This window comes from Narcine bancroftii, chromosome 1 (assembly GCF_036971445.1).
Source record: "Narcine bancroftii isolate sNarBan1 chromosome 1, sNarBan1.hap1, whole genome shotgun sequence".
In the NCBI taxonomy this organism is placed as follows: domain Eukaryota; kingdom Metazoa; phylum Chordata; class Chondrichthyes; order Torpediniformes; family Narcinidae; genus Narcine; species Narcine bancroftii.
The window spans coordinates 193,805,911-193,822,190 of record NC_091469.1 but is presented as its reverse complement, the minus strand read 5'-3'; the positions used below and the strand labels follow the sequence as shown (position 1 = coordinate 193,822,190).

At 38.0% G+C, this 16,280-nt stretch overlaps 1 protein-coding gene across 8 annotated transcripts in view; it reads left to right on the top strand.

Moving 5' to 3' along the window:
• Nucleotides 1–14,284, top strand: part of LOC138736713 (transforming growth factor beta receptor type 3-like) — a 130,666-nt gene extending 116,382 nt beyond the window's left edge. For 7 of the 8 annotated variants that reach the window (XM_069886690.1, XM_069886646.1, XM_069886656.1 and 4 more), the window contains 3 exons: nucleotides 248–289; nucleotides 2,378–2,491; nucleotides 6,275–14,284. In XM_069886690.1, coding sequence (XP_069742791.1) covers nucleotides 248–289; nucleotides 2,378–2,491; nucleotides 6,275–6,393 — 275 coding nt within the window. In that variant the 3' untranslated portion in view covers nucleotides 6,394–14,284. The remainder of the gene's footprint in view (nucleotides 1–247; nucleotides 290–2,377; nucleotides 2,492–6,274) is intronic. The other variant, XM_069886678.1, reaches the window with a different exon arrangement.
• Nucleotides 14,285–16,280: the final 1,996 nt, after the last annotated feature.

The window sequence follows — 16,280 nt, the reverse complement described above, 5'->3', positions numbered from 1 at the left end:
GTTATCCTAGAAGTCTATGGTTTTAGCAGTATTCATATCCCACTTTATTTAAAATAGTTCCCTTGATCTACAAAATCAAACTGAATACAGAAGTTCTGTCATTATATTTAAGATTAGTTGTTGAGCAGTAATGTTAATTTAGAAACCATTAAATTGATGAAAGCAGAAAACTAATAACATTTATAATGACTTTTAAGATATTAGAAAAGTGTTTAAAATAATTTAATTAACTTAATTTTTTTTCCAGGATGCCCAAAATCCCAAGACCCAAAAGATAACCAGTCAGGAGGTGAGTCCTTTGCCACGTTGTTTCTACTACACTTGAAAAGTTTCTCCTAATGAATGGTTGGTTAGTCTGTTGAAGGAAAATTTGAATGGGGTTGGAAAAGTTTGCAAACATATAATAGTTTGAATGACTATTACACATTACACAGAGAGACCAATGTTTCATGTAGGATATTCCTTTTATGAATTGTGCAGGATAAATATGTAAAAATATATTTTGTTTAATAAACAGTAGTATTAGTGTGAGTAAATTTTTAGTTGTTCAGCATTCTCACTGCGCATGGGAAGAAACCGTTTCTTAGCCTGGTGGTGCTGGTTCTGATACTCCTGCATCTCTTTCCTGATGGCAGTAGCTGAAAAATGCTGTGTGTGGGGTGGTAAGGTTAGGGAGAACATATTACAGCTTTTCATTTCGGCATTCCAAATCACTAAATTTCTTTCTTTGTTGCTTTACTTTCTCGCAAACTAACGTATGCTAGAATTAACATGTTTAGAATGGGCTTTATTTTGTTTATTCCTGACTTTTTAAAAAAACTCAACATGGTCAGCAGTAGCTTCAAGATATCTGGTATTGTAACTTGCCATTATAATTAGGCTACCCTCCCTTCAAATTTTGCAATTGCCCTTTCCAGCTGCTCAAATGAGGACCCATTTTTCACTTTACTCCTTTCTATGTAATCATGCCTGTGTGATTCCATACATGACTATATGTGACTCCATGTGTTAACCAGCACCAGGCCCAGATAATGAAAAAGTTGTACATTTCTTTTCCTTTTAACAGAGATAATGATGATGGATTGAAAATTTTCATACAGGATGCAATTGACTGAAAATACATTGCTTGTTTTTAAAATTCTATTTAATGTATGGGTAGAGGTAGTGAATGGCCTGTATTCTGGGGGAGTCCACTGTTGCACCTTATATAAACAAGCTCTGGTGTGTCAAATGCTGTCCAGTGATCCACAATGTTTTTATCCCTTCATGATTTGGCTTACAACTAGAGTCCATGCAATCGCAGAACGCATCCAATATGGTCAGTATATCAGTCTATCCAGCAAAGACACAGAAGGGGCAGCATGGTTGGCATGGCGGTTAGTGCAACGCCAGTGAAAGGGACCGGACCCGGGTTAAAATCCCGCACTGTCTAGGGATTTTGTACATTCTCCCCATATCTGTGTGGGTTTTCTTCCCACTATTCAAAATGTAACATAGGTTAAATGGGCTATATTAGGAAGAACGGACTTGTGGGCTGAAATGAGCTGTATGTCTAAACGTAAATGTAAGAGTTTTGTCATTATTTGCAATCAAGGGGTTATTATAATGAATAACCACATCACTGATGCTCACCTTGGGTTCCATCAGACCTCATGAGCTCCAAATCTCATAACTACTGTGGACCAAAAGTAGTTGCTCTCAGTATTAGGGCAGCATAAGAGTGGATCTGACTTGAGGAACCTAGAAAAAAGGCAAATTTGGTAGGATTTGGGAATCAGATGCTTCCTATAGATTGAATTATGCCCAGAACAAATTAAGATGATTGTAAATTCTGAAGGCTATCACTACCACAGGATTTGCTCAGCCAATCTTTGATACAATTTTACATCCACCATTGCCAGTGATTTCAGCATTGATGGACTTTGCTGCACTCAATCCCCTCATCTTAATGAGCTCCAAAGTGATAACTGTAAGAATAAAATTGAATTATGGTGTCTCTTCATTGTCTTCCCCTTTAACTAGTTCTACCTCTTTGGTATCTTAAACATAAAAGTGAAATTGAGGTGACAGAATGACCACAGACAACACTATGAATGTAAAGAAAACTATGCACTATTTTTAATTTTTAAATAAATTTTATTTGTAACTGCTGCATGTAGCCTGCTCTGCCTTTCACCAAATGATAGTAACATTGGCAAGAGCTTAAGAGCTACATGGTCCCTAAATCTCAGTGCAGCTGCAGAGCTAATGCAGTAGGCATTCTAAACCATGAGCTGTGTCAACAACAACCTGGTCCATTGTATTTTAGCTATCAATAGCACTTTTTTTTGTGTTTTAAATAATGTAAATCAATCTATTTTTATTTTCTCCATTATAGGTGCCTCTGAGATCCAAGGACTGCAGATGTCAGCTGTATTAGGAATTATATTTGGTGCTTTTGTAATTGGAGCATTGCTAATTGCAGCTCTATGGTACATTTACTCACACACTGGTGAGTAGGAATTTTATATTATCCTCATTGTACTTTTATGGATACTTTAATTTGACATCTTACCAGTACCTGTTCTATGCCAGGACACATGGGGAAAAAAATGGCAGAGCTGCTCTTTCAGCAGTGCTGTCGCGGACCCACAGGGAGCAGACACAGCATTCCCGTGGGATTCGACTGCCATCAGGTCCGTACGGGCTTTGAGTCGCGGACCCACAGGGAGCAGACACAGCATTCCCGTGGGATTCGACTGCCATCAGGTCCGTACGGGCTTTGAACAACTCACTAAAGGAGCTGACAGTAGTTTTATTTAAAATACCGTGACCTCAGGGTCTGGACCCAAGACAGCGGTGCCTATGATTGGCAGCAGCTGCGAGGGGTTGCAGACTCCAGGGAAGCGGAGGACTGGCACAGGGCACTAGAAAATGGGAAGACCACACCCCCCCCCCAAGCCTAAGAAGGAGAAGCAGAGGAGACTACTCACAGGATGGTGACCAGAGCAGCAGACCAGTGATGGGGGTTCTGCAGCATACGGATCACAGGCAGGGGGCTACTAGTAACTCAAGGTGAGAAACCCAGAGACTGAGGGCTGCTGGATACTGTAGTCAAGGAACTTGCACCAGGCTGTTGACTGCCAGGGAGTGGCCCAAGAATGGCCAGGTATTGGATCCAGGATGTGAGGAAAATGCCAAGGTCATTGAAGGGTTCCTAGTGGTATCGGAGGTTCGTATCTGGAGCTAATGGCTTGGACTGGACTGTGTGGCTATGGGGAACGCTGGAAGCGAATCCATGGATACTCATTGACTCTAGGTGGGGGGACGATGACTCTCTTTTGCTTCCCTTTCTCTGACTGTAAGAAATGCTCCAGGCAATTTCTGCCGATGGCGATTCTGTCTGCCTTACAGCAGGCAAAAGCAATTTCGTATAATATGGCACTTAATTACATGACAATAAATTGAAGGTTGAAACTAGTTCTCTTCTTCAGTTGCAGTTTAGGCTGTTTCCACAAGAATTGCATTTCATATTTAACAACAAACTTTGTTTGATTCTCAACAACCTAAAACATGCAGAATGTTAGGAAACAAAAATCAGTAAATGCTGTAATTGTTTTAGCACGACATGGAAGCATCGATAGAGAAAAATTGTTAACATTTCAGGTTGATGAATTTTTTTGTCAGAAATGGTATGACATGGTCTCAAGCAGCCATTCTCAACTTTTTTCTGCTATGGCCCACTAGGACACTACTCAAAGTTTATATGCCCCCTTCCCTGTGAAACAGTCAAGTATTGGCTTTGTCCCTTCTCTCCTACCATCTATGTAAAGAAAAGATATTTATGTCACCTGAGGTGAAAAAAAAAATAAGGCTTTTACTTAAATATGCTGTGGCCCCAGGACCCCTGTTGAGAATGCTTGGTACAAAGCTTGATTCCTACATATGGGAAAATTTACGTTAAAATTATCAGAACAAAATAATTTCTGGAGAAAACAAATTTCTGTTTTGAGTGTAGATTTTTTAATCAGACATAATTTATGATCAAATTTACAGTTGACTAGAGATGGTAGCTGGTACAGGAACTAGTAGGCTTAACATATTTAGAATCATAAATTCAGTCAGGCTATGATAAATTGATTGTAAACAAAAGTAGTCATTAGTGGAATTAGAGATCTTCAAATTGGGTACAAACCTGAAGCAAATGAGGGTATCTGAATTCATTATTCACTGGATGGCTCAAGAAATGACAAATTAAAAAAGGTAGGTTATGATAAATGTCAGATTCATAATACAATAGGAAACTTGATATAGATATTTCAGAGGGAACATTAATCAAGATTCAATTTATTGTCATGTAATAAAGACAGTGCCCTGTTACATGAAATTTGTTTTGGTCTCCGGTAAGGCAGACAGATTTGCCATCGGCAGAAATTGCCTGAAGTGCCTCTTACAGTCAGTAAAAGAGAAGCAAGAGTCTCAGAGTCACCGTGTTTTATGGATTCGCCGCCAGTACTCCTGCAGCCACACAGAGTCCAGTCCAGAGCTCAAGATCCAAATCTCCAACACAACCAGGAACCCTTCAGCGCTCTCACATCCCAGTTCCAATACTTGGTATGCCTTGAACCAGTCTCTAGCAGTCCACTGCTTGGTGTGAATCACTCAACCGCAGTCGCTAACAACCTGCCGCCTGTGTGTTGTTCAGCCTCAGAGCCCCTCACTGGGTTCTCCACCATGGTCTCTGCCTTGTGGGTTGTCTTCTTTGCTTCTCGAATCGGGGTGGTATCTTTGTTTTCTGCGACCCCCTTGTGGCTGCTGCCGATTATAGGTGCTGCTATGTTGGGTGAAGACCCTGCGGTTGCAGTATTTTCAAATAAACTGCCTGTAACATGGAACCCACGGTGGTTTTAAAGTCTATATAGAGCAGACGGCAGTCAGACTGGGTGGTTGGACTCCACGGGAGGGCTGTGACACCCCTCCCCACGGGCAGCAGCAGCTCTGGCATTTTTCTTACAGTAGTTTACTGGGTACAAGTACACAAATATAATAAAGTTCTTTACAAACATTTTAAAGCCAACATTTCACTGGCAGACATAAAAAAGACCTAATTTGCCTTTTCAGGATCCTCTGTTAAGTGTCAATGCAATCCTCAATTGCAAGGTCCCTGCACCGCAGCAAGCATAGGTGAATGCAATCATGTGAGGTGGGTGAGAGGCATGTAGGAAAAAAAAAGACATAAAATAGTTTGAAGTAAATGACACCCATTTACATAGATCTCCTGGTAAGTAAACCCTTATTGCCAAATATAATATTTTCAAGCCCAAGCAAAAATGATTTAAGCATTAAGGAAGATGACCATTCAAACATATTTAACTAAAGTCATTAACATTAAAAAAAAACTCTTAATCCTAGCTCTCTGACGTCCTTTGGCATTTCTCTGAAAAAAAAAATCCTTACCTTTGGCAGTATTTGTCATTATAGTAAGCATTTATTCATAGGAAGAGTGGGATTCTTTTGTGGCTAAAACATAAATCTTGAAGAGGAAGAGGGCGTGTCTGTGATTCTAAAAGACTGCTTTGCTTCCATGTTCACAAAAGAATTAGCTGCTTTCATATAAAGTAAAAAAACATTCAACTACATTGGTTCAATTCTTCTCGGATAAGTATGTTACCAGAGAACTAATTGGTTGCATATATCCTATTGATTTTAAAAAGTACAAACCTGGTAATGATAAGATAGACAGCTAATATCAATCAGTGTTGGGAATATATTTGGAATCTATAATCAAGGCCAAAATGAATTGTTTGGAAAGTGCATGTGTTAAAGAAAAGTCAACAAAGGTAAGATCAAAGAAACATTGATGAAGTTAGTGTAACTGATGTGCATTTAAAGGCATTTGATAAAATGTCACTAAAATAAATGCATTTATAACATGAAAGTGATGACGGAGGTGGACATGATGGTGAAGGCAGTAGGTGAGGCATACTGGTCTTCATTGGGTGGTGTTTTGAGTACATTGAGGGGACACGATAGTGTAGCAGTTAGCGCAATGATCCGGGTTTAAAGTATTTAAATCCATCTACTATTTAGTGTGGATTGGATGGGAAATTAATCTACACCAAAAAATTCAGAGATCAACTTGGTCTGAATTGGAATCTAAAATCATCCACTTGAAAATAGGACTAGGTTAACAGCAATTTTTGGAAATTAATAAAGGATATTGTCATATATACAAACACACAACATAATATTGCTGGTAGAGAATTATTAATTTAGACCTGCTTCTGCTTTGTAGGTTCTTCTGAAAAGAAACAGGCTCTCCATTCCAATCCACCTGCATCTGAGAACAGCAGCACTAACCACAGTTTTGGGAGCACCCAAAGTACCCCATGTTCCACCAGCAGTGTTGCATAGCCATCGTTGACAAGACTTCCAACAATGGTTAAAATGTACTGTCACATGAAAACCATATTTAAAAAGTTCTGTGCAATCTTTGATGAACTCAAACGTTATTAGCTTTTTAAGAAAGTCTAATTGGTAGTATTACATTACATCAGCAGTTTGGATAGAAGTACTACCTATTAAAGGTTACCTAGAATCTACAGAAAAATGATACAAGATTGTGAACAATTATCGAATTGTAGGCACTATCGTTTCAGGTGATGTTTTTAACCACAGGGATAGATAATTTAATTCTGTTCCCTGAACGCAAGACTAGAATAAAAGTTCTGAAAATTGTTATTGTATTTGGATACAATTTAAATTATTATATGGGGATTTCATGCCAGAGAGTTTATTAATGGCGATGCCAATTACCTGTGGCTCACTTCCATAAATTTGCAATCTTAAATCTAATCCATTAAAAAATCTAAACAAAGCACAATTTTTGGACACAAAGAATATTAATAATTAGCAGATATGATTGCAGCATAGAAACATAAAAAACCTACAGTACAATGCAGGTCCTTCAGCCCACAAAGTTGTGCCAAAACATGTCCCTACCTTAGAAATTACTAGGCTTGCCCATAGCCCTCTATTTTTCTAAGCTCCATGTATCTATCCAAAAGTCTCTTAAAAGACCCTATCATATCCACCATTGTCATCAGCACATTCCATGCACTCACCACTCTCTACGTTTTAAAAAAAAATTGCAATTGACACCTTCCCAGTACCTTAAATGTGTCCTCTTAGGACAACCATTTCAGCCCTGGGAAAAAGCCTCTGATCATCTTATACACCTCTATCCAGTCACCTCTTATTCTCCATCGCTCCAAGGAGAAAAGGCCGAGTTCATTCAACCTATTTTCATGAGGCATGCTCCCTAATCCAGGCAACATCTTTGTAAATCTCCTACACCCTTTCTATGGCTTCCACTTCCTTCCAGTAGTGAGGTGACCAGAAATGAGCACAGTACTTCAAGTAAGATCTGACCAGGGTCCTATATAGCTGCAACATTACCTCTCAGCTCCTAAATTCAATTCCACAATTAATACACCATATGCCTTCTTAACCATAGGATCAACCTGCAAAGCTGAGCGTCCTATGGACTCAGACCCCTAGATCCCTCTGATTCTTCACACTTCCAAGAGTTTTACCATTAATACTATATTCTACCATCATATTTGACCTACCAAAATGAACCACTTCCCACTTATTTGGGTTGAACTATCTGCCACTTCTCAGCCCAGTTTTGCGTCCTATCAATGTCCTGCTGCAACCTCTGACACTATGCACAACATCTCCAACCTTTGTGTCATCAGCAAACTTACTAACCCATTCCTCCACTTCATGCAGATCATTTATAAAAATCAAAAAGAGCAAGGGTCCCAGAACAGATTCCTGAGGCACACCAATGGCCACTGACTTCCTATGAACCATCTATAACCACTCTTTGCCTTTTGTGAACAATCTGGATCCTCAAAGCAATGTCCCCTTGGATCCCATGCCACCTTACTTTCTCAATAAGCCTTGCATGGGCTACCTTATCAAATGCCTTGCTGAAATTCATATACACTACATCTAATGCTCTTTCTTCATCAATGTGCTTAGCCATATCCTCAAAAAATTAAATCAGGCTTGTAAGGCACAATCTTCCCTTGACAAAGCCATGTTGACTATTCCTAATCATATTATACCTCTCCAAATGTTCATAAATCCTGCCTCCCAGGATCTTCTCCATCAACTTACCAACCACTGATGAAAGCAAGTCTCACTGGCCTCTTATTTCCTGAGCTATCTCTACTCCCTTTCTTGAATAAAGGAACAACATTCACAACCCTCCAATCCTCCGGAACATCTCTCATCCCCATTGATGATTCAAAGATCATCGCCAAAGGCTCAGCAATCTCCTCTCTTACCTCCCACAATAGCCCGGGGTACATCTCATCTGGTCCTGGCAACTTATCTAACTTGATGCTTTCCAAAAGCTCCAGCACATCCTCCCTCTTAATATCTACATGCTCAAGTTTTTCAGTCTGTTGCAAGTCATCACTACAATCACCAAGATCCTTTTCCATAGTGAATACTGAAGTAAATACCTCTCCTATTTCCTCTGGTTCCAAACACCTTTTCAAGTCTTACCCTCTTGCTCTTCACATTCTTGTAAAAGCCTTGGGATTTTCCTTAATCTTGCCCATCAAGGCCTTCTCATGGCCCTTTCTGGCTCTCCTAATTTCCTTTTGAAGCTCCTTCCTGTTAGCCTTATAATCGAGATCTCTAACATTACCTGGCTCTCTGAACCTATTGTAAGCTTTTCTTCATTTCTTGACAAGATTTATTACAGCCTTTGTACCCCACGGTTCCTGTACCCAACCATAACTTCCCTGTCTCTTTGGAACTTATCTATGCAGAACTCCATAAAAATATCCTCTGAACATTTGCTACATTTCTTCTGTACTTTTCCCTGAGACTATTGATTCCCCATTTAAGCTTCCAATTTCCTGCCTGATTGTCTCAATTTCCCTTACTCCAATTAAACACTTTTCTAACTTGCCTGTTCCTATCTCTTCAATGATATCGTAAAGGAGATAGAATTAAGATCACTATCTCCAAAATGTTCTCTCACTGAGAGATCTGACACCTGACCAGGTACATTTCCCAATACCAAATTAAATACAGTCTTGTAGGCTTATCTACATATTGTGTCAAGAAACCTCCTGAACACACCTAACAAACTCCACCCCATCTAAACCCCTTGTTCTAGGTAGATGCCAATCAACATTTGGGAAATTAAAATCTCCCATCACAACAACTCAGTTATTATTACATCTTTCCAGGATCTGTTTCCCTATCTGCTCTTCGATACCCCTGTTCCTATTGGGCAACCTATAAAAACACATAGTAAAGTTATTGACCCCTTCTTGTTCCTAACAGAGTCTCTTCCTGTTCCACAGAGTCTCTGTAGACAATCCCATCGAAACTCCATTTCTGATCAACAGTGCCACTCTTGCTTCCCTCCCTGTCCTTTCTGAAACATCTAAAATCTGGCACTTGAAGTAACCATTCTTGTCCCTGAGCCATCCAAGTCTCTGTAATGACCACCACATCGTAGCTCCCAAGTATTGATCCACTCTCAACTGCTTTGTTCGCAATACTTATTGCATTAAAATAAACACGTCTCAAACCATCCATCTGAATGTGTCCCTTCTCCATCACTTTCCTCTCCTCTCTCACATACTGACTCCAAACTTTCTCTATTTGTGAGCCAACCACTGCTTCCCCAGTCTCTTCAGTTCAGTTCCCACCATCCAACAATTCTAGTTTAAACTCTCCCCAGTAACCTTAGCAAACTTCCCTGCCAGGATATTGGTCCCCCTGGGATTCAAGTGCAATCTGTCCTTTTTGTACAGGTCACACCTGCCCCAAAAGAGGTCCCAATGATCCAGAAATCTGAATCCCTGGCCCCTGCTCCAATCCCTCAGCCATGCATTTATCCTCCACCTCATTCTATACCTATACTCAATGTCACTTGGCACAGGCAGTAATCCTGAGATCACTACCTTAACTCCCTGAAGTCTTTGTTCAGGACCTCAGCATCTGAAAGGCAAATTACCAGATGTATTCTGCATCCACAGAATTGCCTGTCTGACCACCTACCTATAGAGTTTTCTATCACTACTGCCTTCCTCTTCCTTTTCCTACCCTTCTGAGCCACAGGGCCAGACTCTGTGCCAGAGGCACGACACTGTTGCTTCCCCTAGGAAGGCTCCCCCCCCCCCAACAGTATTCAAGGGGTACAGTCAAAGGGGTATTCTCTAGTATCTGACACTTCCCCTTCCTTCTCCTGAATATGACCCACTTGTCTGTCTCCTGTGGCCCTAGTGTGACCACCTGCCTATAACTCCTTTCTATCACCTTGCTCTCCCTCACCAGACAAAAGCCATCAAGCTGGATCTCCAGTTCCCTAACGTGATCCCTTAGGAGCTGCAGCTCAACACACCAAGTGCAGATATGGCCATCCGGGAGGGTGGGAGACTCCAGGACCTCCCACATCAGACACCGAACACAGAACACCAGCCTCACACACATACTTCCAGTCCGCAAATAACACAGGTAAACGACCTCACCTCGTTACTGCCTAAGCCCGTTGATCAAAAGACCTCCAACTCTGCTGCCCACTCCAAACGCTTCCCGCTGGATGTGGCAGTCTTTTTAATCTCTTCCTGCTCTACTGGCTGACATCACGCGCCCGTGCAGTCTTGCCTCTCTTACCCTGAGTAGAAAAATGCCTTGGCTCCGAATCCACTCCAATGATGAATGCTCCCTCGATGTCTGCATACTGTTCCCCCAGCTTATTGTTCAGATGTATATTGTTTTCATTCGTCCTAGCAGGGATCTGCATTGCAATCATACAGCAAATACCATTTTTAGTAATTTTAGCAAGGTTAGTTGTTGGAATTTAATTATTGTAATTTCAATACCCTGTAATCTTACATTGCAGCAATACAAATAGCAATGGTTTTCCTATGAATGGAAAACTGAAAGATTTTTTGAAATAATAAATAATTTTTAAATGTTAGTGATGTTATATTTTGCAAAGTATCCGGAAAGTTAAACCAGCTTTAAAGATTACTAAATTTATTTATGTAAAATAGTTTAATAACCTGTTGCAGGTTATTTTTCAGGAATGCTATTATGCATCCTCAGAATTTTGTTTTGCAGCTTGTGTGAGCTCAAAAGAATATTTGTCCTATCAATGGGACCAAAAGAGATAATGATTAAAGAGTTCAGTTTTAAGTGCTGTTTACATGATTTCTTCTTCTTTGGCTTGGCTTCGCGGACGAAGATTTATGGAGGGGTAATGTCCACATCAGCTGCAGGCTCGTTTGTGGCTGACAAGTCCGATGCGGGACAGGCTAGAATATAACAGTTATTTCTAAAAATTCACCAACAGATCTAATTTTAAAATATTTTGGCCTGAACCTCTTACTTTCTAAACCTATAGTATTTAAGGAAATGTTTGTCTCAGTGTAGACTATGGTTTTATTATATCAGACACAAACCTGTTTTCTACAATGACCAAAATAAAATTAAACCACAATAATGTTTTAATATGAAAGGAAAATGAGAAGAGATTTTTCTTAAATTAATAAAATCTGCCATCATATTCATGCCAATTGGCATCTGAGGTGGTTTTGTGCTTTCCCTCTGGGAGCTGGATTCCTCCAATTTTAGCCTAGTTTCTCTGACCCATTTTAGGCTGTTTATACACAGCCCAATTTCTGTGGTCTGGTATTTTGTATCTATCATTAATACACTTCAAACCAACTCTTTAGCTCCGTATCAACATTTATCTCATTATTTTCCTGCCCCTTATTTAGATGTTTTATATTAAAGATGCTGATCAGGCTGTTTTTGAATAGATATTTACCAATTATACACCATGCAACATACAAAATTGAGAAAAGTTGAGGACATTTCTGCAGTTTTTCTCTACTTAGACAGCTGTCTTATGAGTAAATAATGTTAAAGTTAATTTTTTAAAAGTTTAGCATATTGAAATTATTGATAATACATATTAAACTGTGCAAGTTGGATATTATTGAATTACAATTTCCACAGAAAAGGTCATTGCATATATCTTCCAAAAGATGCAGATTTTTTTTTCTCTTGCAACTTCATAGCCACCACAACTGATGAGAACTTTATGCCTGAGAATCACAACAATTTTTTTAAAAATTGGATGCAAGGATAATTTCTGGTTTTGAACACATGGAAGATTTTGAGGAATAAATAAAAAAATAGACCTTGTATGGTAGCTAAATCCTGTACATTGTAGTATGACAGATTAGAGACAAATTGTACAAATTTATGGGGAATAGCACTTAACTCCATGAATGGAGATAGAAATGCTCACACAACATGAATCAAGTAAAATTAGCAAAACGTGAGCCAAGTAAAATATTTCACAAATGCTAAAGTTTTCTTGTAAATTTCCATTTAAACAGCATTTATGGACTTCTGGAGAAATTAATGATTGTCAATAAATTAATTTACTTTAGTTATGGAGATCTTTGTTCAATACAGGAATGACTGAAGGACAGCACAAGAAATTTCATTAATGTATTTTGTTACACAGTGTTATTACGATTCCATTTTTAGATGATATATCATCAAAAATTATGAGATTTGTATAAAAGTATTTCTATAATATTAATCTCTGGAGCTTTTGCATTCTTTTTTTTTAAACCTTATCTGTTAGTAATTATAGAAAAATCAGCTGGAAAGTAAAGTTACACAAAACAGTTTTGGTTCCCTGATACTTCAGCTGTTCAATTGTGAGAATGTCTAAAGGAGCATTTGTTAGTCCTTTCAAAGTGTCATTTAAAAATAAGCATTCAGATCATTTTCAAAATAAGAACCAACCCTTTTTCACAGTTTATCACTCTATTCTTGTAACCCTCAGCCCCATTCAAACAGTAATGAGAAATATTTTGCTTACCAAAATGATGCAGTTCAATCCACTTAAAGACGTTAATAAAAGCAGGATCAAATGAGGAAGATTAATTAAGTGTTAAATTGTTAGGACTGGGAATTAACATTAAAATATTGAAAGCACATAAACAAATAATTTATTTTCTAAACCTGAATTAAGATGCAGAATTCAAATTTGGGCCATTATAAAAATGTTGAAATAATTAAAAAGATGTACTAAATATGTACAAATGCCTACCTATTCAAAGTAACCAATAGCATAACATTTTATATTGAAGTTATAGGACAGGAAGACAATTTAGTCTAATAGGCTGTGTTTGCGTTTACACTCCACATAAATCTCCTCCCATCTTTCCTTTTGGCAAATTCTTCTATTTCTTGTTTATGTCGATCTCCCTTAAATAAATTTGCTTAACTGCTCTTTATCCTGAATTCTCAAATGGATTTTTTAGTTCCAATCCCTAATTTGGGGTTCCCCTTAATTGAAAAGATCTCCCAAGTTTACCCTATCAAATCTTTTCATCATGTTTCCTGTACTCTATTTTCAGAACACATTCCAGGAAGCAGATGGCTCTGAATTTTCCATTTTTTAGGACTCTCATGTGTTTTTTTTTTTCCCCCCTCCCCTTAGTTTATAACTTTAAAAACAATCACATGATTTTAACTTTTTGTAATATCTACACAATTTTTCATCGAAATCATTTTAAGAATTGGTGATACCTGCATTTCTTTGAAGTGCAAATTATGTTTTCACAACTATAACAAAAATTAAACAACTTAACATATTACTCTGTCAATATATTAATTCCCATCTGTGTAGTTACAAAAGGAAATAAGTATACTTTATGTATATGGCTATTTTCAATTTTATCTGACTGGCAGACCAGAAGGGGAATAGCATTTAATTAAGACCAAGAAAAGTTGTTCATTTTTTTTTAAATCAAAATTATTTATCTTATTTCTCTTAAAATACTTTGTTTAATATTTTACTTTGAATAATAATTGGATGTCAATAATGGATTAAAAATGAACAACAGAATATCCACCTACCATAACATTCATTGAAATGCTGATCTTAAATGTTTTGTTCATGTAAACTGTTTATAGAAATGATTATAATACGTATTTTCTGCAGTTACAAGTGATTTTATTGTCTTCGGAGAAGACTGAAAATTATTGACCTGTATCAGTCTTGTACAAGATATATATAACTGTTAGTGTAATGTTTGTTTTAACTACACTGGGATTGAACTCAAAATTATATAGACTAAATAAAATTGAATCATGTAAAACTCATTAAAATATTGTAAAGTAAACTGAAAAGTTTACAGAGGACCAAATACTCTCATTAAAGTGCACCGGAAATCAAAAAGGATCTTGATCTGAGTGAATCTTTCGCAAGTTGATAAAACATGGGCAGTGGAAAAAAAATGGCTAAAGTTGGTTACATCAAAAATATTTTAAAATGTTATAAATTAATTCCATAAATAAATGAAAGCAAGGCACTTGCTTTTGAAAGACAAACCACCATCCCCTACCCACTCCAAGGTGTATCATTTCCATGTATTTTGTTTAAACCAAATTACTAGACTAAATGTAGAATCCTTTCATCAAGAATCTCAGATGAGAATGAAGGCCCCAGAATTCACTGGGAGTGCCAACACACATTCTCCTTTCATCCACATCCTCCACAATCTTCTATTTAGCTGAACATGGAATACTGATCTCACTTATGAGGAGGGTCTCAGAAATGAGCATCAAGATCCTGAGAGGGGACAGGATCTTGAACAACATAATAGTAGTTTAATAAGGACAAGCTGGAGCAGGTCCCTTTCCAATGAGTTGACAGCAAAGCATTACTTTCCGTTTTGCCAGATGCTAAGACACTAGTGTTGCTGAATGGCCCCAATTTTGGAAACATCTACATATATGAAAATAACAATAAATAATGGAAGGGATTCTGCATCAGATCCATGAGTCACATTCCACAGAATAAATATTGTGAACTGTGAGCAAGATACAGACTCCATGGGGAAATTGGCAGAATACAGCCAAGAAATAGTTGGCTCTACATGTTCTGAAATTGTGACATCTTAGCAAAATCTAAACAATTATGTACATATAATGATTTACATGCATTGATAAGTGCATTTAATTAAAATATCAATTAGCACTCTCCCCATTTCTAAACTGAAATCTCAAGATATTTGGAATAAAGGTGAGGGAATCACTGACCTGGTCCCATAATGAACTAGTTTTACACAGATCGAGAGAATAAATTCCTGAGGGAAATATTCCAAACTAAAATTTTGTAATAAAAGTTCTTTACTGCTAAGACTGGTTTGGCTAAGAGGGAAAGAGATTATCTAAAACAATTACAACCTCAACCAAAAAGAATAATTGCATTTTTGTCTGCGATGGTTTTTAATGAGCCAACTAATTGCACAAAAGGGCAGCCAACAGATCTCTTGGTCGTGTATCACTGTTAATACACAATTTTGTAAGCAATTTGTGTTAAAAGAATTCAAATCCTTGGCTCAATATTATTCTTTTCTCTACATCTGATCCAGGAGTTATTTTAAAATTAAAGAGGCATTTTGCTAACTTTGTACTTTTTGTCATTGGTTACAATTTCAGCATGAAACTTAATGATCAACCAGGTGTTCTTGCCACATACAGGAGTTTTATTCTAGGATAACATTGTGTTTGGAAAGTATCAAGTGCGATGGGTTCATAGAGAGATAAGTCTGGTCACAAAAGATACAATCAAAGCTAATTTTATTGAACAGAGAAGAGACAAATGGGAAGATAGGAACATAGGAAGTAGGAACAGGAGTAGGCCAAAAATGGCCCATCGAGCCTGCTCTGCCATTCAATACGATCATGGCTGATCTTATTTATAACCTAACTCCATCTACCTGCCTTCTCCCCATATCCCTTAATTCCTCTATCATGTAAAAATTTATCTAACCGAATTTTAAATATGTTTAATGAGGCAGCCTCAACCACTTCCCTGGTTAGAGAATTCCAAACATTCACTACTCTCTGGGAAAAACTATTTTTCCTCATCTCTGTCCTAAATCTACTCCCCCGAATCTTGAGACTGTGTCCTCTCGTTTTAGTTTTCCCGGCCAGCTCAAAAAACCTTCCTATATCTATCCTATCCATACCCTTCATAATCCTATATGTTTCTATAAGATCTCCTCTCATTCTTCTGAACTCGAGCGAATACAATCCTAGATGATTTAATCTTTCATCATAAGTCAACCCCTTCATCCCAGGGATCAACCTAGTAAACCTCCTCTGGACCGTCTCCAAAGCCAGTATATCCTTCCTCAAATATGGAGACCAGAACTGGACACAGTACT